The following is a 26,589-nucleotide window of genomic DNA, read 5'->3' as shown; positions in this document are numbered from 1 at the left end:
GGTGTGGGGAACAAAACTTGGCTCAGTTCGGGGTGTTCCGTAACTTTCTTCATACCCCTATAATAGCAAAGAGTGTGGGGTGTGGAAATATCAATTCCATGCTTACTTTTTATTTTCAGAAGTAATTGATATTTCCACACCCCTTGCTATTAGACTATTAGCAAGGCGTCTGAGGAACTTCCTCAAACCTCGACTCCGACCTGAGCCAAGTTTCGTTCTGGTGTGGGCGTGCTCACAAGCTTCTGTATTTTTCTAGAAGTACTCAACCGTTAATTCGCTTGACCATGGGCAAATATTTGTACCCCGTAAATCATCTCCATACGGTTATCCTAACTCTCCAATCCATAGAAGTGCAGCGGGCCCACTTCCTAGGATGATCCAAACTGTTCATTCAGGCGGCCACAATGCAAATAGGCTCAACTCAACTCAACTAAGCCTTGGTCCCAAACTAGTTGGCGCAATGCAAATAGGCTGTACTGTACCCCATAAATCAACTCTATAGGATGATGATGATCTTAACCCTCTAATATGTAGAGACACTGAATATTATAGAAACATCTCTGAATCAGAGGATTTGGATCATCATATGAAGATGATCTACGAATTACAACATATTAATCTCAAGGCTCAACAAATGATCGCTTAGGATCATCCTATAAAGTGGGCCCACACTATAATACTTTTTGAATACCAAAAAACTTCTTCCATAGGATACTGACATTGGCACTACTTGACAAATGATCGTCTGAGGAATTTTTCCCAGTAAAAGAATTTTCCTCCAAAAATATTTTTCTTCCAATCGAAACAGTGGAAACGAAACCCCTTGGCAGTTGGCACTACTTGCCCACTAAGACCCTGAACCGATTGTGACTCTAAACTGATCATTGGGCTCAAATTTGCGTTATTCAGTCTAATAATCACTTTTGGACTCAATCGATTCTCAAAGTCCAGAATAAACAGGGCCTAAAAGTAAATTTGAGTCTACTAAATCAGTTTTGAACTCACAATCGGCTCTCAAAATCCAAAACATCTAAACATAATTTTGAGTCCAATAATCATTTTTGCACACAATTAATTCTCAAAATCCAAAACAAAACAGGGCCGGCAAATGAGACACCTAGACGAATTCCTGCAACTCAGAACATGTTTTGCAACCATGAATTTTTTTTCATGGAATACTACCTTATCAAGTGTTGAGAGAGGGATAGGGAGAGTGGGAGAAGGGGAGAATTGAGAGGGCATGAGAGAGGAGATGATGCAAAGTAGCAGACAAATAATGAAAACAAAAACTCTATTTTGAATAGAGTTTTTCATTTCCCTATTTCCCCCTCCCACCACTTATAAACCAACATTCTATTCATGGCTGCCAAACATGGCCTGAGGCTCAGTTTACACTGTAAAATGGACGTAAAACAAATTTCTCACCAAATTTCCACTAGAAAATACGGGCAAAATTTAGATTATGCCCATTTTACCTTGAAAGACAGAGTAATTGAACGAATTTGATTTATTTAGATTCTAATATATTTAAATAGTCATTTGAATCTCAGAATTGATATCCACGCTTCCTTGTATCATAATGGCACTTCAATCATTTCTAATTAGCTTTTAAAGGTTCTTATAATTCCCTAGCTACTCTCACTGGCCAAAATCAGGAAAGTGGGTAATGAAGTGTTGAGTGCCATTATCAAAACAAGGGAGTATGAATATGATTTCCCTTCATAATATCCATATTAATTGTTGAGTAGTCTTACTTTCTACTATACATCTCTTTTACAATGAATCAGGCAAAATGACTAATGGTTAAAACTAACATATACTGCAGCATGAGGCTGATTCTGTTCAAATTAAAAAAAGAAGAAGAGAATTTCCATTAATAACTGTTTATCACTCTTAATCCCTGAACTCTTACATGTAAAACTATTTCAAAAGAAAGTTCATTGTTACCCTTTATTTCATCCCATAAAAGTTCTCATAATAAGCACAAAAAAGAAGTGAAAGACTCAGTTCTGTTCTTTTATAAACTTAAAGAATGGCTTAATTAAAAAAATGTAAAAAACGCAAATCTGAGCTTCCAAATCTGAGTTTTACCTATTTCAACTCCTGTGTCTGTTATCTATGGCCTTCGATTTCCCACACTGTCCAAACCATAAAAAGCGTCCAGGCTTATGTGATCGTGCACGGGTCCCTTGCTTGACCTGATTAAATAAAAAATGGTTATTTTTCTAGATTGAAATTTCTGATAAAATATGGGATTATGATAATGGGAAGCTTACTCAAATCTCCTACCTTTCCTCTATAGGGTGGTTTACTGGTTTTCCAGCAAAGAAGACCATTGCAACTGGGTCCGGATTCATATCCCCTATACAAAAACATTGCTAAATGAGTGATATATTGAAGTTATGTAAACTAAAGAAATGAGATTAAAAAGATTTAATAAGAGTCCAAAATTATAACAGTCAGCTACAACTAGAACTCTTAAAAATGTATTTATACTCCATCCAGCACAAGATGCCTATTTCATAAACCTGTATGAGTACAAATTGAGTTGTCTTAGAAGGGTTGTGTAAGCAGTAAGAATTTCTTTTCTGAAAAAATAGAAATATGAATCAAGAAAACTAAAATAATATTAAAAAGAGACGTGGACAATAGATGATATTCGAACTTCACAGGTGAGAATTCTTTTCTGAAACACAAATATGAAAAAAAGAAAAAAGAAAAAAGAAAAAGAGATGTGGACAATAGACCATATTCAAACTTGAGACGAATTTTAGTTAAGGAAAACACTTTGAAAACGGGATTCTGTTTTGGAAATTAAAACGGGCGTGACATAACCGTTGATTTGACATTTTCAAAGTGTATTTATTGCTATTACAGGGATTTGTGCTCCCTACCTTTGTCTTTTAGTGGACATGGCTCAAATGATTGATGCCTGGTTTTTTCCCCAAAACGGAATCCCGTTTTCCTAGCAGTGCTCTTTAGTTAATTAATGGCATTCCATGGTATTTCTTCAGTGTAATAAGCATCCAGAAATAGTGAAAAAAAGAAGATAGGGACAAATAAATCATATCGTAACTTCCACTCAAATTTTAGTTAATTTATGGCATTTTTGTGTAGTAATTTTTTTTGAAAGATGACAAGTTTTATTAATATTAAGATCGCAAACGGGACCAGGAGTCCCATCCTGCTTTACAGAATATTAACAAGTAACGACCCAGGCATATCCGAGCCAATTCGAAATACAGAGACTGAAATAACCTAACCAACTACTCTCTTCCTTTCCACCACCTTTTGTCTTTACAACTACCATAACGATTTTGTATCGTTACATCTGTATCTTTTTAAGACTTACCGGTAAAACAACTTTTCTAACATGGACCAAAGTTGCACCCTAAGCTTCTAAACTTCTAGATCTAGCGCAACCCTCCAGGAGGGACTAGCAACTAGACTATCTAGACGAGAAAGTCTAAGCAAAGGACAGAATCTCTCAAGCCATGACTATTGAATATTGTTCTGGGAGTAAGCAGATAATTCTCAATGCTATTAGGCATATTAGCTCACTGGGGTGTTCCTTAACAGGATTTGCCATCTACGAATTTTATCAGTGACCTTCCATGGTTAGGATCTTTCGACGGATTCTACCCTGTCCCCTATATTCCTCCTTTAATTCCTAACTGATCAAAATAACAATAATCCTCCTTGTAAACCTAAGCCTTCCTCATACGAGAGCTACTACTCATGCTTCTTCCCTAACTTTCTTCCTCGCCTCTTTTGCTCTAATCTCCTTTTCTTCCTTACCTCTTTCCGCCATTCCAAGAAACTTATCTTTGGTTGCTTCCAAGTTCTCATAATAATTTATCCAAAAAACATCTCCCATTGATAAGAAATTAGCAAATTCATTTGGGATTGGTGCTTCACTCAATAATTCTTCTGGTTTACCATCAACCAGCTTTTCCTTACCTTAGGAGACCCCACCAAGCCTTTGAGGTTCCTCTGAGAGCTGATCTTCTTCCTGCCGTACAGAGTCCGGGATAGGCTCCGCCTGAGACCAGCTGATCTCCAGGTCCCTGATCACAGAATTTCTTCCCTCCTCCCACAGGCGCCGACGAGTGTGCTTTCCCTTTCTAGTACTTTGCTAAACATGGGGAGATCAAGGAGGGATAGGTGCAATTCCATATCACTCATCGATTCAGAGTGATTAAGGTCGATCCTAGCTGAACTGGAAGTTCTCCCTAGCTTAGCCCAACGCTTCTTTAGCAGACTAAGTGAAGCCTTGCAGGGGGTGGGAGATTCCTTCTTCGCTAGTTTTTCATTATAACGCAGATCCTTCAAAAGCTCAATATCTCCGGCGTCAAAAGAGAATTCCTGGGCACTAGGGGTATCTCCACCCCAACTCGGACCATTTTCTGACATGGCAGGCAAAGAGAAGTTTTCAAAATTTCTAAGAATCTTCTGTGAGTCTTCGATGAGTCCTCTTTCTGTGATCCTCTTTTCTAAAAATGCCTTCCAATTTTCTTGTGAACACAGATAGACCACCTTGAGTAGCTAGCACCCAAGCTTCCAAAATAGTATTTTTACGCGGTAGGTTACCTTTCCCTATATGCAAGTGTTGTTCCTTAGGATTTTTACATCCAAAATTAAATCTGTTTTTTATTTTTAGGGTTCTTTTCTCCTTAACTGAATTTAGTATATAGCTGTCAGCGACATCTTTCCGAAGGGCCTTTCCTTTCACACCTCGAGCTGCAACATTTAATGTTTTCGGAGCTGATTTGCCTTCAGGTTGATCCCACCTTCCGGACGCAACAATCACTTTGCTTTCTGACATTCTAGGCACCATGATGGATCCAGGGCCAGGCAGGGGTTTTTCAAAATTCAAACTTGAGCCCACCAGCGGCACCCTGGCCGTATCGCCACCCTCAGGATTAGCGTTCGACACCATTTCCGGTGGGATCACCCTCGCCGGCGACCGAATAACGGAACTCTGCTCAGGGCCCTCACAAACAGCCAAATTATCCTTACTGCTAGACTCCCCCATTACTGACATCGTCTGACTATTAATGCTATCCTCAGTAATCACCTTAACTCTCACGGAGTAAATGCTGGATTCAACTCTTAGGTTAATGGATGAGGGGATAGACTTCCAAAGTGAAGTTAAGATCAGAGCCGAGGCATAGGTCATATAATGATCATGATTACCCGAAAGTTGAGACTGAATCACTTGGCCAGGTGCTGTCCTAGGTGAAGAGCGATATCATAAAATCTGACCCTAATGGTTCGAGCACCAGTGTTATATGCTGGAAACCAGGGTTGAAGGGCGTAAAGATACCCCCCCAAAGAATCACCTCCACGCCTAAAAATGGCGGACGCCTGCAACTTTGTCTCAAGGCAAAAGAGGATATCCACTGAGTTGATGGAGTAAGGCTTTGGCAGATCCTGAATACCCCAACATTTTTCAGCCCACTCCCATACTTCTTCTAACAGCCACGATCCATTTTTCAAACTCCCAATAAGACATCTCTTAAGACTCTTCTTTCTCTCCTCCACTAGGGTAATCGGGACCTCAAGTGCTAGAGGTTCTGCATGAATATCTGCCTGAGAGGGGCCGGCTTTAGGTTTCCAGACCATGGCTGGAGCCAGTTTGGTCTTAGGCTCCGAGCATTTTCTACAGACATCCCGCGAACCGAAGTTTTTGTATTGACATTTCGGGCACATCCAATCGCTGCCATTGGAATGCAGGCGTATGTTAGATTCAGTGGGGCGACGACCAAGGATTCTTCTAGCCCCGAACTCCAACCTTCTTGCTTTAGTGTCCCTATCCTCGATACTTCCCAGGGACCCCGAGTGGGATCTGGGGGGAAGCCCAATGGGGCCGACCCAAGTTAACTCCTTGCCCAACCAAACTTAAAGTCCTTCGACAACAAATGTTGAGTATCCCTGGAGATTCAAAGGCTTCTAAAGAGGGACATCCAGACTCTATGAAGTTAAAAAAGTGAACTACTGTATGATCAAGGTTGGAACCACAGGAGCAAATAATAGGGTCCCCCAGAAATCCAGAGCCCGACTGCCTCTAAAAACATCTCTAATAGATAGTCATCTTTTTCTACTCCTTTCTATTGTGCTTTTTTTTTGGTGTAGTAATGAACTATAGTATTCTAGAACATCCAGACCAATAACACTCTGGTATGACATATCACTTCTCTTCATGGGTGATAGAACTTTTAAACCATTAGCAATCACCATTTGTTTCTTAGTGTATCCTATGATTCAGACAGGGTTTTTACTAAGCACGATTCAATTTGAATTTTAAATTGCTTGCTTTGGGATTCAAATTAAATTAATCAAATGTAAGATGAACCGTAAAACCCTGCAATGGCGGGAGCCTCGTGCACTGGGCCACCCTTTTTTTTTAAGATGAACTGTAAAAGTTGGGACCTTGACAACACAAGGGCAACTGGTTGTGACCGGTCTATTCACGAAAAACACCCAGGATAGCATGGTCCAAATATTGGGAGCATCCCTCATGGGCAAATGTCCAATTCACTGATTGACTCATATCAACTTCGAATTAATTATAATGTTATTTGCTTGTTGAGCTAAAACTTTTACTAAAAAGAAGTAAAGGAAATTGGTAAAAAATGGTTGCAAAACATATGAGAAAGTTAAAAAAGCTACGATTTGTGGACACGGACACGAGTGTCACGTGTCGACATGGACACCGTTTACCCACAGCGCATTTGCGAATTCATCCCAACCGAAACCCAAATCACAAATTCCATTTCCATCAACCCTCATTTTCAACTCTCTACGTAGCTCCACACGGAGGTTTTGAAAAGGATTCTGATAGATGGGACTTTCTCCCAACTTCGACCCCTAGAAAGGTTGCAGGGACACTAGACTCTGTTCTCATTTGACCTTGGTAAATTGCATCTGGATCCGCTCAAACTCCGATAGACACCGCATTATCTGCATCACCTGTTCCAGAGCAGCGACTAAGGGCGCGGAGTTACACGCAACTATTGAAAGATAGTGCCCGATTTCTATATCCTGCCTGCGAATCAAAGCTATCATCTCTCTAGCTCATGGACGAATCATCCAACAGAAAGGAATAGCCGTGGTCCTCATTAGCCAAGTTGGAAATGGAAGTGGTTGGCTTGCTACTACTAGCCGGAATAGAATGAAGGAATGATTCAATCTCCTACCATTTTTACCTCTCTTGTTAGGAGTGGACCTTTGTCAAATGATCTTGTCAACCAACCTATTAACTAAACTAGATGACCGCTTGACGGAAGGATTCCTGGACAGGAATGACTTACCTAAAGGCGGATAAAGCAAGGAAGGCATATCTATTTCTTACTCAAGCAAGGCAAGGTTCTTAAAAGGAACAAGAATAGGTTTGACTAAAGCAAGGAAGGCAAGACGCACGCACAAGATGGTACATCGTTTGTATCTCCGATCTGAGATAAGAGTGAGAGGGAGAGGGCCGAAACGATTGGATTCGAGGGAGAAGGGTAGAGCGCCGTTCATGGGAAGGAATGCTAAATTCTCTAACAAATTGGATATCTTGCAATCAGCTTGATCAACGTGGGTACCATCCATTCTCCATTCCCAAATCCCAAACCCTAACCCACACTTTCATTTTTAACAGAAATCCATTCTCATTCCCTTCATCCCCATTTTCATAAACTCCAAATATCACCTATCCCTCCCATTCTCATTCTCATTCCTATTCATATTCCCCAATCCTCCAAATCCCTTGCTGCGACTCCCAAATTGTCATATCCTCTTCTGTAAATCCATCCACCCTCATACAAAATCCAAAATCCTTTTCTAAATCTCAAAATCCCCAAACCCTTTCTTTATGGTTTGAGCCCTTCTCCCCCCATATTCTGTGATGTTGGCGGCTCCGGCTGATGTTGTTGCGCCCTCTTTGTCAGTTGGTCACTTCTACGCTTGGTGTTTGTTGGTGCTTCGGAGCCGCGTGATGTGTGTAGTTGCTTTGTGTTGATTTACGTATTCGTTGTGGTTAGTTTGCGTTGCTATACACCTTGTTGTTGATTCGTCGTTGTTGGAGCTATCTCTCCTGTTCTGGGTTGATTGTTGTTGTGGTGGGATAGTTTTATATTGCTCTGTTGGTTGGTTGGTTGGTTGTTGGTTACGTCTGTTGCCTCTCTCGAGCTATGTGGGTTTTTAGGCCTCTTCTCTGTCGGCTCTCATTTGTTCTTTCCGTATTGTGGTTGTTGCTGCTGTGGTTGGGTGTGCTCATTTGTTGGTGATTCATTGCCTTTCCCCTGAGGCGCCTCCGTTATGGCCCTCTCCTCGCGTTCGACTCCTACGGGTGTTCCTGCTCAGTCTGGACGGGCTCATAATTTCTGTGGGAGGCCGGCTCTCGCTATTGTACTCATTGTGGCCGGGATGGCCCCTCCGTTGCCTTTTGTTATGATTTTCACTAGGTCTGCACGCAGGAATCTTCCCACATGGTGCCACTCCCACCTCAGAACCTCGATTCGGCGCTTCTTAGGAAGGAGCTTCCAGGGAGCGCGACCCCAAAGAGACAGGAACCGCTCTCATGACGCTCCCAGCCTGCTTCTATTACTCTATAAGTCCCACTATCACCAACTTCCTTACATCAAACTCTTCCAACTCTTCAAAGTACTTCGTTGGAGCAAGCACAAAGGCTTGTGCATCTTCAAAAGGCACGAGGAACGAGTGCACGCAAATGAAGATGGTTAGAAATTAGCTTTTAGATAAATTTTGAAAAATACATATGAAAATGGTTAGAAACTATTATTTTTTGATGTACTTGAATTTTGAAAGACATACACGCTCCCAAACTTAGACTCTTCTAGACCCCACACTTCCCTGTCCCCGCTCCCACCTCCGCCCCCGCCCCCGCTTCGTGCTTCTAAGGGTCTGCATATCAGTTGGCTGATGTATTCACCAAACCATTGGCAAAATCTAAGTTGCGGGATAGTTGTAACAAGCTGGAGTTGTATGATATATACAGTCCAGCTTGAGGGGGAGTGTTGAAGGGTATTATAGTCTTTGTAGATGTAACCCTAAGTTACATATATATGTATATGTGCGTGTGTGTATCATATTACATGGGAGCTCCTAAGTGGAGACTCCATCTTCTCCCTCACTTCCTCTTCTTCTTCTTCTCCTCCACCACAATAACAATTTGCAACAATATAAATATGCTATTCACTTATCAAAGTAATAAATCTTGGGATTAATCAACTATAATCTAAAACAAATGTGAGATAATCAAATAAAAACACAAGCATCAATTTAATCTAGTTCTCTTCAGTCTCCAATATGCAGCGAAAAAGGGAGAACAATAGGATACAATGAATATAACATTCGAGTAAGAGTTTGTTTAGAGTTTTAGGTTTAGGGGAGGGGATATAACAACAAATATTAGTTAAAGAAGAGCTTAAAGAAGAGTTTATAACAGATGAGTTAATAATAGGAAAATGATATCAGCACCGCCATGTTTTGTTATTTGCACTAATGCATCTTGTTTAGTATTTAAAGAGCTGTCAAAAGGTTGTTACAGTTACAAGTCAACTAAAAAATAAAACAAGAAAATGGATGCACTCATGACATGTATAATCAATCAAAAGAAGTAACTCACAGGTTCTCTTTGTCGAACTTGGCTACAAAGCTGTTACTATGTAACAAGCTTGGAGACATGGCATAGTGATCAACCCTTTTACTGCTTTTGTCCTGGTGGCTTTGGTTGTCGTTCACTTTCAGGGCTTTAATTTCACGATTTTGTTCATCCTCCCAATGTTTGGAGGATATGGCCAGTGCCAGCATGGATTCCATTTGATTCTGATGACAGATGCCATCTTGTGGCAGTACTTGGTTCCTCTCAGGCTTTAATCTGGTTACTGATCCAGGAGTACCTTTTTCTGTGGCTTGTAGCCATGCACTCTCTAACCTTTGCTCATCAATGGCCACATGTGTGCTTTGTGTTGGAACCTCCTGCCTTTCCTCCTGTGTACTACTTACTTCTATATTTTCTTCTTCCGGGAAGACTCGTAAGCTAGCCATTTCGAAGTTCTCATGCAGCACTAGAGAGCCATCACTTGAATCTTGTGTTCTTTGCAGCTTGCCCTCAGTATCATTAAAGCTTTTCCTGGGCAGTTTAACTGATTCCTTGGGTAGATTTTGATCAGGCGAACCATTTAATTTATTATAATCTCCTTTTACTTCATTGCCCTTGAGGCCAAACATTTCCATCTCTTTACCTAACTTAGAGACTGGCAACTCAGATGATTTTATTCCATTTATGAGATCCTCCCAATCTGGCAGAAGTCCTAGTTTGACTTCTACATTGTATCTCAGAACTACTTCAAGCGAATTTGTGATACTGCTCAAAAACCTTTCAGCTCTGGATTTTATATCCTCGGCCCCAAATGCTATATATGCAATCAAAACACCTGCATCAGTAGCATGTTAGACTCATTGGTCAAATGACATATGCACAAGCATGCACACGCACACCTACAGAGTTACAGGGGTGAATTATCAGAGTTAAGCAAATTTAAAAGACTGAATCAAAAGAACAAGCTTTAAAAGCCGAGCAGGGACTTGAAATCAGTCCTTTGATTTCCATGTTTGGCTCAACTGAGTCAATGAAAAAATCATTATTTAAAAAAAGGAAAATGAAATAAGTGGATAATTTGGTACTCAAAGCCCCACCAACCTAGTTGACTCAGCCAATTTCCATGTTGTCAGAGGGTGAGTGAGGAGGGAAAAAAAGTCCGTATTGTGAAACAACCAGTTACTCCAAAAGCTTAAGCTGTTGGAGAAGGCATTATTTATTCTTTTATACTTTAATACTCCCCCTCACGTGTGGCCCCTCTTTCCTAGTTGACCTACATGTGGCACAAGTGGCCCCTCTTTTGGGTTTGACCAATGCATGTGGATTTTTGCAATCAGGGAGGTTTGACCTCAGGACCTTTGCCCTGATACCATGTGAAACAATCAGTTACTCCAAAAGCTTAAGCTATTGGAGAAGGCGTTATTTATTCTTTTATACTTTAACAAGTATAACTTTACAAAGCTGTTGCAATTTGTGCTGAACCATCGAACAAAGAGACGCTCTTGCATAAAAAAACAAATAGATATGTATGATGAATATGGTTATGAACTACATGATAGCACTAGTTGTTTTGTCTTTTGTGTGATGCACAAGGCACTCCATTGAACAATTGAAACTCAACATCATAGCACGGGCTATTTGTTTTGTGTGAAGCACAAGGCGTTCCCTTGAACAATTGAAACTCATAATCTGAATTGAACATTTAAGCATAACTAAGCTTTTGCTCCATCATTCAATGTGAAAGTAGTGATGAATGATTAGCATACAAGAAAATTTCCATACACCTAGCATAGAAGTTACGAGTCTCTCAATTCATGAATAGCACATTTCCCTCATGGAAAATAACTGTAGACAAGTTAGTTATTCATCATCTCTATGCTAGCATAGTTAAATAGCTATATGACAATCAACATTCAGTCAAGTACTTTCCCTAGGCAAAACTAGGTTGATTTGGGAAAGTCAACAATAGGGCTGAGACCAAATTGATTTAGGCATGTCAATGAATAACCCAGTGAGCTTTGACACTAGTAAAAGACTTCCAAAACTCACTGAACAACTTGGAACTCAGCTGAGTTTACTTGGTTTGGTTGGGCTTCAAAAACCGAGTCCAGGCTCGACTTTATAAAAAAGAAGACCGATTCAGCGATTAAGTTCACATTTTCTATAAAATTGGTTAGTGTTCACTGGGTTTTTATTTTTTAAATACTGGTCTGTAGTTGTAAGTCATAGTTACAATCTCACACAGAAGGAAATGCAGAAAAAATCATGTTTCTGTAGTAAAGGCACCCCACTAAAACAGCCCTGACATTCCAAGAAAAATATTGCATAGCGTAACTAGCAAGATGGAAAAAAAATACATATCAAGTCAAAGACTTATCACCATTATAACGGAAAAGGATTGTTTATGGCATGTTCCTCACAAATCTGAGCAACTAATTTGGCACCACGGTTTAAGGCATACCTTTGCCTTGTGAAATGGATATCAGCTTCCCATGAGTGCACAGCAACTGCCTCAATGTCTTGGAGTGACATCTCTCTATACACATTCTCCAAATCTCATCCAACTTTTCTGTGGACATGGATCCAAACAGCCTCTTTCCGAACACAATATTGTTATGAGAACCAGCCAATGCATCACTCTCCACAAATTGGATGCAGCTTGGAAACGCATCAAAACTTAAATGATCCATCATTGACATGCTAGGTGAGGGTTCCCCAAAAGGGCTACTATGCCCATTGTCTGATGCAAGCATTGAAGGTGAACTAGATTTGTGTCGCACATGTGAACCATCAGACTTCTTCACAATGGCCGAAGTTTCCGTAGCAGTGTCTGATGCATCTTCCTTCATTTTCTTATGGCCCTGTTTGCTATTACTGCTTGAATAAGTATCTGTAGAATGTCGAGAACCAAGCTGGAGCAGAGCAGCAGTAAACCACGTTGAGCTCTCACATGAAAGCCTTAGCTGCTTTTCGGCTTCGGAAAGAATCTTTAAAGCTTTCTTTAGTCTCTCCAATTCTGCATCGGTCACTGGAGAAAAATTGCCAGAAAACAGGAAATAATTAGGTAATGAAGACAACAAGTTTATTTTATCCAGCATCAGGCACTAATGAGTATCGCCAGTATTAGAAAATAGATTTACAAAATAAGAAATAAAAAATAAAAGATAGAAATATCAATAATGTCTGTGCAGGTAATAATAAATTGTGATACAGTACAGGATATTTTATATGAAGTTCACTGTACAAGACGGGTCTATAGTGGCTGAAAAAAATACATAGAAGCCATATACTGTGAGGTCTAGGAAGCTGCACAATGTTAGACAGATATATCGGTGCCAAACATTAACACAGTGTCATACTAGGTTGTTAGAAGAAGCAGTGTAATTTACATACCCGATTAGGGGTATTCTTGACATTTCACATGTAACCCTAGTGATACATAAATATTACATCTTATGAGAGAGAGAGAGGTATGTCTCTTCTCTTCTCTTTCCTTTCTTCTTTTTCTCTCCAATGGAGGTTCGAATCCATCGAACATGGTATCAGAGCTTTAGGTTCTGATTTCTAGGAGTAGCGAAGTGACAAAAAAAAACCCAAAACCCTTGCCCTACCGCCGCACACCCCCTCTCCTTTGGTTTTCCCTCGCGGCTTTGTGAGATTTGGCAGATTTGTGCGTGGCATCATCATGCCTCACACATGGATGGACTTGCACTTGACTTGAGGGCCTTGTGTTCAGATACTCGTGATGCAGGTCGATCACGATGGCCGGAAGTTGTGCATGGCAAGAGCAAGCTATAAGAAGCATGAGCGGGCTAGAATGGCTTGGTGATCGTGAGCATATGCAATGTAACAAGAGGTGTTGGCCGTGCAGGGCCTTCAGGGCCTTGCATTGAAAAAGGCTATGTGTCACACGGGTTCGCCGGTGTGGAAAACAAAAGGCCCATGACACTATGACTGAGAATCAACCATAAATGCTAGGCTTAGTCAATGGTTTGATTTATCTAAGAGGAAAAACAAGAAATCCTTTGGTTATCCGTTAAAAATCATCACTTCCCTCATTACCCTGAAAATTTGGGAGAGATGCCTCGTCGAATGGAGCGCAAAGTTAAATCGTTAAATCTTATCATAAAAGCAATCATGTCTCGGGACAAGGATCTTGCTAGCTCCTTTACTCCGATGTCAGACTGCTCGCCGAGAGAAGTGGGTGCCCTTAGAGATATAGGCATCACTCCCATTCCTACAAAAGTATTAAAGGTAACTCAAGTAAAGTGGTTAAACGCGAGACTTGGTGGATCTCAACAAAGCGACTGGACCGTGGGTCCTAGCGGGCAACATATCAGAAATCCGGGATCCTGTAGCATCACAATCTCCTAAATTTCAACACATGCGCAGATCGGCTAATGAGGAGGCCAATAAACTGGCCAAAGATGGAGTGGAAAGGGAAGACATACTATTCTGCCTGACTTTCGAAATATATAGGTCTGGTATGGACGTAGGATTGGTGCATGTTGTTGTGGTAGGACTTTGCGTAGCCGCTGTTATTATCGGAGGGACATCTTGTCCCCGTAGCATCATTAATAAAATTGTTACTTTTCAAAAAAAAAGAAAAAGTGATGATTTTGGCGGATTTGTGCGTGGCATTTTCATTTTCTGTTTGCTCTAGTTTCATCTCTCATGGGTGCTGCTCCAGTGTTAGAATCGTGATTTGGCACTCCTTACGAAGGAAACCGCTCCCATGATGCTCCCGAAGAGACAGAAATTGCTTCCATGACGTTCTCAACCTGCTCCTATTACTCCATCAGTCTCACCATTGCCAACTTCCTTGCCTCATACTCCTCCAATGCTTCCAAGTACTTCATTTGAGCAAGCACAAAGTTGTCTTCAAAAGGCACGAGGAAAGAGGGCACCAAATGAAGATGGTTAGTGTTAACTTACCAACTTCTCCAAAAGCTTAAGCTGTTGGAGAAAGCGTTATTTAATCTTTTATACTTGAACACCCCCCTCACGTGAGGCTCCTCTTTCTTTGGGTTGGCCTACACGTGGCACATATGGCCCACTTTTGGGTTTGGCCATTGCATGTGGATTTTGCTATCAAGGAGGTTTGAACCCATGCATTTGCTTTGATACCATGTTAACTTACCAACTTCTCCAAAAGCTTAAGCTGTTGGAGAAAGCGTTATTTAATCTTTTATACTTTAATAGTTAGAAATTATTACTTTTTGATGTACTTAAATTTTGATATATATATATATATATATATATATATATATATATATATATATATAGAGAGAGAGAGAGAGAGAGAGAGAGGAAACTGTTGGTGAGCTTAAGCGCCCAATCACATGGGGGCCCACTTTGTTAGGATGATCCAAAGCATTCATTTGAAAGGCCCTTACATAGATGGGGTGTGTACCAAAAATCAGCTCCATAGGATCATCCTAACCCATCCATTTGTGGAGGTCAAAATGGACAGACATTGTTTGTCCACAAATGGAGGGGTTAGGATGATCCTATGGAGCTGATTTTTGGTACACACCCTATCTATGATAGGGCCTTGCAAATGAATGGTTTGGATCACCACAGAAAATGTGGGACCCATGTGATTGGGCGCTTAAGCGCACCAACAGTTTCCTCATATATATATATATATATATATATATATATATATATATATATATATATATATATATATATATATATATATATGAGAAAATGGTTCCTACACATATGTGTAGAGAGTTCTCTACACACTAGCTTAAAATACAGTGGGGGCCCACATTGTTTGGGTGATCCAAGCCATCCATTTTAAAGGCCCTCACATAGATAGGGTGTCTACAAAAAATCAGATCCATAGGATCATCCCAACCCTACGATTTGTGGAGGTAAAATGGATGTCTTTAAACCTTCACAAATTAGTCCATTTTTTGCCTCCATAGTTCGAATGGTTAGGATGATCCTATGGATCTGATTTTTTGTGGACACCCTATCTATGTGAGGGCCTTAAAAATGAATGGTTTGGATCACCCAAATAATGTGGCCCCCACTGTATTTTAAGTTAGTGTGTAGATAAGTTATCTACACGTGTGTAGGAACCGTTTTCTCTCTCTCTCTCTGTCTCTCTCTCTCTCTCTCTCTCTCTCTCTCTCTCTATATATATATATATATATATATATATATATATATATATATATATATATATATGAGATTTGATAACCACCTTCGCAGAAAGCCTCAGTGAATAAGACAAAATCTGTGTCAAAACTCAACATAGATGGCTGTCATCACATGCAAAGGACGGGTGCGAAATGACTTTTTGCGAAGGTGGCTAGCAAATCCCTATATATATAAAGATGGTTAGAAATTATTATTTTTCAATGTACTTGAATTTTGAAAAACATAGAAAGAAAATATTACATAAATGTTCCCATGTGCTCCCAACCTTGACTCTTCTAGACCCCACGCTTCCCCACCCCCGCTCTTGCTCCCGCCCCTGCCCTGCCGCCGCTTCGTGCTTCTATGCAGATGGTGCTTTAAAAGGATATCCTGGTAAATCTGGTGGGGTTTTTTTTTTTTTTTTGGGGGGGGGGGGGGAATGTCATAAGAATCCACGGAGATGAGATTTTATTTGCTTTTTCTCATTATTATGACATTGGTACTAACTTGTAGATAGAGGCAAAAAGCATATTGGATGGCCTAAGGTATTGCAAAGCATTTGGGTTATCTAATACTTGCTACCTGATTCTGTAGCAAAATTTTCCAATAAAGATAAAGATGACTTCGAGATATAAAATATGCACACAATATTACTATTGGAATGGAAATCTAACAAGAAAGGAGTCCTAACATACATCCTTAAGAGAAATCATTTAGTATCAATTAAAGATAATGAGTCAAACCAAAATAGAACTATGTACTTACAACTTCTCCAGCCCAAAACAGAAGCACTATATTTGGAATCAACCAACTGATAAGTTCCAGCGATGATGTCCATGATAAGGCCAGCTAACTGAGACATCAAGGCTAATGGATCAACACCAGAATCCATCAGTTCTCTAGCTCTTTTAACTGTTTCTGCAGTCTCTGATGACATGGCGAACTCCAAAAGATCCAGTAATTTCTCATCTGACACAACCCCAACCTACAGGAGAAACAAATACGTAGATAGTTTGATTGAGATAACATATTAAAAGGCTCCTCAAAAAAATCATAAAGAATAAGTTACACATTCTCCTCTTTAGAGCTCCCAAGGTGAAAAGTGCAAGACATAGATTAAGGCCCTGTTCGTTTAAGATTATGGGAACCAATTTTTAGTCCAAAACCAATTATTGGAGTCAAAATTATGTTTAATCTTGAGTCCAATAATTGGTTCTGGACTCGCAATCGGTTGGCATAATCTTAAATGAACAAGGCATAAAAAATTTGTAGGGTGATGCAGAAACTGGCTGCTTAATTCGGTTGGACCAAGCTCCAAGTAGCAAGTCAAAAGTACGATTTTATAAATAATAGGTCAAGTGGAACAGCTTTTACATAAAATCACCCAGTTTTCCATTGATTTGTTCTATTCGAGCTTAGAAATGAATAACTTCTCGGTCAAATCTATGTAATCAAATATTTGCCTAAACCATGTGAAGAAAGTTTCACAAAATTAGTGAGAGATCTAAGAACATGGTGAAAATCAGGAGCATAAAAAGGGAACTTACAAGATCATTTACTAGAGAAGTAGTGATTCTTTTGCCGAGCAAACTCAGTTGGTCTAACATCATTTCCGCATCTAGAAGTGAACCATCAGAGTTCAAAGCAATCAGATCCAGAGCATCCACCTCAACATCCAAATTTTCTTCAGCAGAAAGCTTTTTCAACCTGCTTACTATATCAGCATCTTTGATCTTGAGGAAGAGATATTTCCGACACTGTGATACGACGGTACGGGGTAAGCTGTCCTGATCAGTAGTTACAAATATGATGACAACACGTAATGGCGGCTGTTTAAGAAACTTCAGAAATGATGACCATGCTTTGGATGGTAACATGTGGCATTCGTTGATAATGAAGATTTTGTAACATGAAAGTGTTGGGGCCATATACAAGTTCTTCAATAGGTACCTAACTTTATCTATTCGCTTCTTATTAGAATCCACTTCCGTCACATCCATGCTCTTTCCAGAGGTAAAATCAGTGCATGCCCGGCAGAACCCACATGGCTTAGTTTCTTCAGTAGAAAGGCAATTCAAAGCTGCTGAAAATATCCTTGCCATTGACTTTTTCCCTGTCCCACGAGGACCTTGAAAGAGATAGAAAGGTGCTATTTTTCCTCTTAAAATGGCATTATTAAGTGAGTGAACAACGATATTCTGCCCAACTAACTCATCAAAAGACCGCGGTCTATATTTCTGGCTCAAGCTTCTGTGCTCTTCTGTAACTTCGCTGCCGCCCACAGTTAATGCTAATTCTAGTCCGTCTTGGCTTCTGCAGCTCGACCATCTTTTTCTATCCAGCCGATTTGAAGCCTCCAAGTCAAGCTCCCGAAAGTTAGTCGACAGTTCATCACTTGCTGTACCTACCGATGACCCTCCACCATCACAGCTGTTAGTCAACAAGGGTAGACTATGGGACGATTTTGGAATTTTTTTCTGCTTATGTGAAGCCAGTGATCGTCGTTTATGACACAATGTCTGGCCTCCGCAGAAAATGCTACTTCCCTTTCTCCTTAGTGTATCAGAAAGTGAAGGAGAATAACAACCTCTGCAGCCCCTTTGCGTAGTTGTTCTCTTTGACAAATAGCAAGGAATTCCACATCCTTGGCGTCTCGATAAATCCAATTGATCCATTTCATCCCCATCGAAAGAAGCTGTAGTACCATCCCACGACTCAACTGTACTTGTGTATCGGTAACCAGATCGATTGTAAGAACTAGCCGATGCAGGTGTATGAGAATAAGATGAATCCTCCCTTCTACTACTGTTTAAGATTTTTGATGAATGGGACCGATTTTCATATACAGAGAGCAATGGCGATGCTGAGCAAGAATTGTACCCAGTTGCCCGAGTCAATTTGCATGTCGGAAGCTGTAAATCCTCAGAGTTGCAGTACTCTGTATCATCAGACTGCTCAACAGAGTTAACCGCTCCTAAAGAACTGCATGGAAGATCCAACTGCTTTGAAATTGTGGAGTTTCTAATATAACGTTGTTCTGAAATAGCACTTTTCTTCAACTTCCTACCCATTTTCCTCGTCAGTGTTTCTGAATTTGTCTCTCTGATTCTAAAGACCATTCTGGGATTCTCAAGATATGTGTCACTCTTAGAATCTCCCTTTCGAGAATCACTCAAGCTATCTTCAGGGCTTCCCATAAATGATCCCAGCCTATTATCCCTACCCAGTTTTGACCCACCATCACTTGATTTACCAGAATGCTCCCTACCCAGTTTCAACCCACCATCACTTGATTTACCAGAATGCTGCCTCCAATTGTAGAGGAACACTTTTTTCCTATTTTTTTCACTTCTTGGAGGTAAACTCGACTCGGGTTCAAAAAAGCCAAAGGAGGCATTTGTTCTGTTAGCATTTCCTCTAGTCCCATCTCCATGGTTCCAATTAGAAATGGCAGCTACTGATCTAGAACTCAAAGGGGACCTCCAAGATGAACTAGTTTCAGGGTCCCGTAAGTACCGTGCCTTTCTAAGTGCAGTAAGCTCCCTCTTCAAGTGAAACCCACTTGGATCAACACGGGTACCTGACATTTTCTCTCAAATTTTCAAAATCCAACTCCAAATCTCCATTCAAGACGACACACGTCGAGGAAGACTAACTCCAGTTGCCTGTTCCAACATGCATTTAAACACCATAAATCAAACCTGTTAATTGTTTCAAGAAGGCACCTTTGTCTGACCTCAACCCCCAACTTTAAATTCAATAATCTCAACAATATCTAGAACTTATATCATAACACTAGAATTTTGGATATTCATTCTTTTATGCCACCAATGAAAAAAAAAGAAAAAGAACACAACAGAAATCACATTACTGAAGCAACTAGATAACCATTTAAGCAATGGATAAGTAAACTAGTGACTGAATCATTTATGTAGAGAATCCACATAAACATGAAACCTTCAATTTTAAAAAGTACTAAATAAAGTGAGATTTTTTTTTTGAATGGTACTAAATAAAGTAAGATATTGCAGTGAAGGAAATATAACTAAGCATCCAAATCAACAAGATTCTCTTGGGCATTTCATTAAAGCTAACCTTCTAGTCTGAAAATACAATATAAAATTCAAACCCATAAAAACATTTTAACTGATGCCAGCATACATTCAAATCCATAAAGAAGGAAAGCAGATATTCTGGTTTAAATTTTCTACTGGATAACCAATAAAAAGACAAAACTATGACAGTATACACCGTAAAAGTAAATGCAATCATAAATGAAAATTAAGAATTGGACATTGCAATTTTTAGTCAGAAAATCTGAAATGATTCCTTTTGATTTTCTTTGCTACTGAAGAATAAAAAAATCTATAGAACTCGCGAAAAAACACATGAGAAGGAACTGAGTAATGAGTAGGATTCACTTCATCTGATCCCATGTAAAATCTAGAAGACTGGAACTAATGCAAAAGTTCAAAATCCCACCGTCTAAAACAGAGAGCCCAATTATCTTGTTACTGGATAATAATCTAAACAAACAAAATCGGTAAAGGTGCAGAAAAAACAATAACAGTGACGGCCAATCTAAAACAAGAACAGCAGATGATATCATAGATCAAATTCAAAATCCAACCATCTAAAACCGACAGCCCAATTATGATGTTACTGGATAATCATCTAAACAGACAGAGGAAGTAAAGCTGCAGAAAGACTAATAGTGAGCCCAATCTAAAACAAGAAATGCAGTCTCTATCAAACAACTAAAATATGCAATAGCAGTAAAACCCTGGTGGAGAAGTAAATCTAAACGCAAAAGGAGTGCATGGGTCACGATTTAGACCAAGGAAGCAGGAATCTCTACTCAGAATAGGGAATCACGATTCTCCGAAACGTGATTCGGAAACGGGAATCTTCTCGATTCCCCAATTTTTGGGAATCCCGTTTCGGAAACGTGGGGAATGTGATTCCCACTCTATGAGAAACATGATTCCCACTCTATGGGAAGCGTGTTTCCCATAAAGTAAATGTCTTTCCTATTTTTATTGTCCATTTACTTAAGATTTACATGTAAATAAGGGAATACCCCCTATTTGAAAAAAAAAAAACGGGCCGGGTCAAAATCTTAACTTCCTAACGATTGGGTATTTTTCCAATTTTAAAATTTCATAAATTCTATTATGTCCAAACATTATTAAATCTCAAAAGTTTGGTAAAAAAAATCTCATAATTTGGTTTCTAAATATTTTTCATCTTGTCAGGCACTGGTCAAAAGACTGGTCAACACAGGCCTGATAGCGATTTTCCTTTAAGTATATGTTGGATCTTTTAATAAAAAGTGTTTTTTTTCAAATATTTGGTTCATATAATTATTTCTTATATTTTTTTAGTAATTTTTTATTTTTAAAATTTTTTAAATATTTAACTATTAAAAAAACTCTCTGACCCTTCACGCTTCCTGCTTCCCACCTTCCTGAGAGCCTTTGCTTCCCGCTCCCCACTTTCGCTTCCCACTCTGGAAACCTTGATTTAGACTTCTAAAAAAGAAACCACATTTCACAATTGTAGCCTACAGAAGTTTGCATATAGTACATAAAACATTGAAACAAGAAATGAAGGGGAAGAAAAGTTATGTAAACTTCTGACATGAATGGATAAAATAGCTAAAGTAAACGTGAAGACTTTTGGAGAAAGAACTAGCAAAAAGGTAAAAACATGAACAACACCTTCTAACTAAGGATCTAAAAACATGAACACACACACACACACACACACACACACACACACACACACACACACACACACACACATATAGTGGGAAAAACTGAGTAGCCATTACAACCCCCATGCTATTTAAAAGCTTATAAATATAAATTTCTGTACCTATGCTATATATGACTAGTAAACTGGGGTTGCCAGCAACATCAGAATGTACAAGTGGAAATCAAATAAATGGGAAAACATGGGTTATAATGTGCATAGCCCTAGATTATTATGAAATAGCTTAGAGGTTGGGGGTTCAATCCCAGCTTACCTACCCAAAAAAGAGATGAAATAGCTTAAATAACAAAAAACTAAATTAAGGGAATCTATATATTATTTTAAACTATAATAGAATGCAATTTAAATGCAAAAACAAAAGAAAAGAAAAAAGTGGTTCTAGGCCTCATGCATGCCAGGTGTACATAACTAATTCATTGATATGGCGGGCAACCATGAGCCCATCCCATTGCAGTCGTTCCCGCCATGATTGTATGAACCTAGAACCTCGACTGTTTTTTATTTTTTGAAAATCGACAATATATTCATATATTGAGATCATTACAAGCAGAGGGGACCACGAGTTCCCTTGTGTACAGAATATGAAAGGCATAGAACTAATTCTTATGCCAAAAGGAAACCTACCATGTCTACAAATAGACATTACATATCCACAAACTTAAAAAAGCTTCATTAAAGACCTACTTCATCTTCACTCAATCATTCATAAAACATATCAAATACCCATTCATCACCTAGCAAGTTAGAGATTAACAGAGGATAATTCCTCGAGCAGCGAAGGACCAAAGTTCCTCAAGCATGCTTAGATAATCTCATTAGCATCCAACTCCCTCAATTAGGGTAAAGGGTTCAATAACAACTTCCCTCCCTCCATCGGCCAACAACATCCAAACCAACACGACCTTCCAAACCCTGCCAAAAACAATTTCCTCCAAGACAACCCACAAAAGTCCACCAAAAAATATTGACATTGTAAGAAAAAACCTTCATTTCTTCTGAGCCTTAAGCTCCCTGCTACCCCTAGCTGGAATCTTTCCCTTTTCCACCGTGTCTCGCTTCTCTATGTCCAGAAGCATCTCCTTCGTCTTCTCTACGTTTTCCTCAAAGCCAATGCCCAGCGTCATACCCATTTTTGATATTTTGTCAAACTCTTCTGAGAAAGCCTGCTTCTCCTTCTCTAAAAACTCCACATTTTCTTCCACCGATCCTGTTCAGCCCTTTCCAGACAAACTTATATCTTCCCAGTGAGATCTGCATCCATGGAGTCTCTAGACTGACCAGTCTCTCGAGATGGCCCTTCAGTGACTACATCCTCCCAATCCTCTTCTGAATCCGTCTCCTCTTCCAAGGCTTTCTTCTCTTCCGCCAGCGCTTTCCTGAAGTGGGGGAGCTCGTGAAGAGGAACATAGACCTCTTCCATCGTTTAAACCTAGAACCTTGACTAAAAAGGTGTCTTTGAGGGCTTTCCAAGAAAAGCTAAGTCGTTAAACTTTTGTGAGCATTGATGTTACAAATGGAGCATCCGTGTGGCATTGGGACGACATAAATGTGCTATATGGGACCCAAGGTCAGAGTATTGAGTCCCACAAAAACATATACTCAGAAAAGCATATACTTTTAGCATGTATCACATTTTCATGCATATTACATGTTCACTCTCTTCTAACTATTAAATATCTTATAAATGTAAACTTATTTATAGCCTATGATTTGTGTACACAAACATGAGTGGCGCTTGTCGACAAGGATATGGAGTATCGGACACAGAAAAACCGCTATAATTTAGAAACGGGGCCACGGATAAACCAGCAAGTATATATGATAATGACTTGTGGACACGGATACAAGGTGTCTGACATGGAAACCCCTAAAAATCTAGAAATGATGATACGCCTATACATATACATACGTATAAAATTACTGATTGCTATTATAATTTGCAACAATATAAATACGGTATCCACTTAACAAACTAATAAATCTTAGGATTAATCAACTATAAACTAAAACAAACATGAGGTAATCAAATATCAACGCATCCATCAATTTAATCTAGTTCTCTTCAGTCTCCAATATGCAGCGAGAAAGGGAGAGATAGGATACATGAATATAATAATGGAATAACTGAATAAGAGTCTGTTTAGGGTTTTAGGTTTAGGAGAGGAGATATAACAACAAATATTAGTTAGAGAAGAGCTAAAAGAAGAGTTAAATAATAAGAGCAAAGGGTTTCTACGCTTGAGTGCAAAAACAGGGGTGGGCCCACATTGTTGGGGGGATCCAAAGCATTCATTTGGAAGGCCCTTTCGTGGATAGGGTGTCCACCAAAAATCAGCTCCATTGGATCATCTTAGGGTGTCCATTTGTGGGGTGAAAATTTGGGCAGATTAGTGGACAAACAGTATCTGTCCATTTTCACCCCCACAAATGGACACCCTATGATGATCCAATGCAGCTGATTTTTGGCACACACCCCATCCATGATGGGGCCTTTCAAATGAATGCTTAGGATCTCCCCAACAATGTGGCCCCACCCTTGTTTCCTGCACTCGAGCGCAAGAACCCATTACTCAAATAATAAAAGAGGTAAACAAAATATTCAATAATAAAATAGAATGTCACACTTGACATGGTACAAAAATGTGTCAGCACGCCTTCATTAAGTTTGACGCTTCAAGCAGTACATTTACAAATGTTGAAAGGAGTGTCGACACGTGTGTATGTGTGTGTCAGCAATAAATTCAAAGCGTTGTCTAAATCACAGTTTTTAGCACTATAGCTATTATATCTTATAAATGTAAAAAAATTTAATTGCTATTAAATACCTAGTTGTATTTGAAAATATATTAAATATTAAATACCTAGTTTAGCAAACAACTATATTAAAAGAATGAGTAAACAGTTCCTGAGGTAGCGGTAGCGGTAGCGCAAGCTTATATGAGGTAGCGCTCACAAAACATAGGGGGCCCACTTTGTTTGGATGATCCAAAGCATTCATTTGATATGCCCTCACATAGATAGGGTGCCCACAAAAGATCAGGTCCATAGGATCATCCCAACCCTTCCATTTGTGGAGGTTTAGATTTATGGAGGTTTATAACCATCCATTTTAACCTCCACAAATGGAAGGGTTAAGATGATCCTATGAAGTTGATTTTTGTGGGCACCCTATCTATGTGAGGGCCTATCAAATGAATGTTTTGGATCATCCAAACAAAGTGGGTCCCCTATGTTTTGTGAGCGCTACCTCATATAAGCTAGAGCTAGCGCTACCTCAGGAACCTTTTTCTAGAATCTATATATTGTTATATACTGTAATAGTGTGGTTAAATATATGGAAATATTCTACACATGACAACAAAATGTCCTAAGGCTAAAAGATGAAAGTAGTCAGCCTCTTGTTTAAGGAAGTCAGCCTCATGTTTAAGGAAGTCATCCGTCCCATCCAACGAATAAAACAGCTATCTATCTCGCACCCTCTTCCCACCTGGCCTTGGCTTCTTAGCCTATCCTTTGGTTAAATATATGGAAATATTCTACACACGACAACAAAATCTCCTAAGGCTAAAAGATGAAAACTAAGCTGTAGAAAAAGGAAAACAGAATACCTAACTATTTTGAAGCCCCCTTCCAAGGACTTTTGGCCATATACACATACAAAAACGAAAAAGAAAATGAAAAAACAAAACAAAGGAAGATGGCCTCGACCCCATCCATAGTCATCTATACAAAATTGAATTCACTGAACTGGTGGGAAGCCAAAGGTCTAGTCCATTGCAGTTGGACTCACCATAATTGAATGATCCTAGAATGTTGATCAACAACTTGTCTCTAAACAACTTATTTTCGATAGCAGCAGTGAGAAAAATGATAATTGCTTGCATGACAAATTCAGGAAAAAGACTGATAATGAAGCTTCAGATAGAAGAAGATTAATGCAGCTTAGATAAGTTAAAATATGTAATTAGGCATGAAATGATTCACAAAAGCACATGCAAATTACTAATAATAACAACAGCAGCAGCATAAGCAAGACGAACATCTGAATTTCAACAGCAAGTTAGGCAATAAAAAAATGACAATGCGAGAAATTCAAAATGAAATGCAAATTTTGTGAACATCGATTACCAAAAGAAGGATCAGGATTTTGCACTTGAGCTTCAAAAGATTCAAATTAAAAAAAAAAAAAGAACAATGTAACGAAGAAGATCTGAGGATTCGGTAGTAAAAAAGAAAAAGAGAAATATTTGGAGCAAATAATACCTGAAAGTTTTGCTACTTGTAGAGATGAGTGAAGAGAGGGAGGATGAATGTAGAACGTAAAATTCGGAGGATCTAATTGAGCAGATTTTCAGATCTGACACAGTGATGAAATTTCTAGGGTTTGAGTTGGCGCGCCTGACATAATAAGATCCCAAAAAAATCCCTTCAAACCCGCCGAGATTTTCCCATTTGTGTTTTTTAATTGCATATCTTTATTCTATCTAATTCTCTTATTACCGGTAGATTTTCCCGTTTGTGTTTTTTAATTGCGTATCTTTATTCCATCTAATTCTCTTATTACCGGTAATGTACCTCACTTTTTACTTCTTTGCTCATCATTCCATGAATTTTTTTAAAAAAATAGGGAATTTTAAAATGAGGAGCCACTTGTAATTGTCCCCACTGACATGGCATAAGCATGAACTGGGGATCATTCATTTGTGGTGGGTCCACTTATAATAATCTTCTTTATCTAATGATCCAAACATCCTGTTGTTGGATGATTCATAAAATTAAGATACAAAGATACTCAAATTGGATGATTAGGATAGCTAAATGTAGAAGATTTTTTTTTTTAATCTTAGGACCCATAATTGCATGACCCAAAAGATGAATGGTTTTGAGATCCAAACCATTAGGACCGACTTTTTGTCTAATCACTAATATTTTCCCCTCAATCACCATATCAAGTGGTGTCAGAGCGGCCGATCTTGCACCATGACTACATTTTTGGAGATTTGGATTCCACATATGATGATTTTCAAAAGATCAAAATACTTGTTTCGAAA

The 26,589-nt window shown here is 39.2% G+C and overlaps 1 protein-coding gene across 1 annotated transcript; it reads right to left on the bottom strand.

Moving 5' to 3' along the window:
* Positions 1-1,847: 1,847 nt before the first annotated feature.
* On the bottom strand, positions 1,848-26,051 carry LOC143889381 (protein STICHEL-like). The gene is made up of 7 exons (XM_077393554.1): positions 25,802-26,051; positions 17,311-19,428; positions 16,529-16,748; positions 12,072-12,638; positions 9,635-10,445; positions 2,290-2,362; positions 1,848-2,198 (listed from the first exon to the last, which is right to left on the bottom strand). Exons 2-7 carry the CDS (start codon positions 19,348-19,350, stop codon positions 2,097-2,099), a joined length of 3,813 nt encoding a protein of 1,270 aa, XP_077249669.1. The 5' UTR covers positions 19,351-19,428; positions 25,802-26,051; the 3' UTR covers positions 1,848-2,096.
* Between the last annotated feature and the right edge of the window lie 538 nt (positions 26,052-26,589).

This window comes from Tasmannia lanceolata, unplaced genomic scaffold (genome assembly GCF_043159265.1).
Source record: "Tasmannia lanceolata isolate RefF3 unplaced genomic scaffold, GAP_Taslan_0.1 ptg000013l, whole genome shotgun sequence".
NCBI lineage: Eukaryota > Viridiplantae > Streptophyta > Magnoliopsida > Canellales > Winteraceae > Tasmannia > Tasmannia lanceolata.
This window is presented reverse-complemented; position numbering and strand designations above follow the sequence as displayed.

Excerpts from the sequence above, each read along its gene's own strand:
- LOC143889381 (XM_077393554.1), bottom strand. The coding sequence starts at position 19,350 with ATGTCAGGTACCCGTGTTGATCCAAGTGGGTTTCACTTGAAGAGGGAG. Across the intron at positions 16,749-17,310 it reads CTTCTCTAGTAAATGATCTT|GTTGGGGTTGTGTCAGATGA; the intron begins GTAAGTTCCCTT and ends TTTCTCCTGTAG. Across the intron at positions 2,199-2,289 it reads AACCACCCTATAGAGGAAAG|GTCAAGCAAGGGACCCGTGC; the intron begins GTAGGAGATTTG and ends TTATTTAATCAG.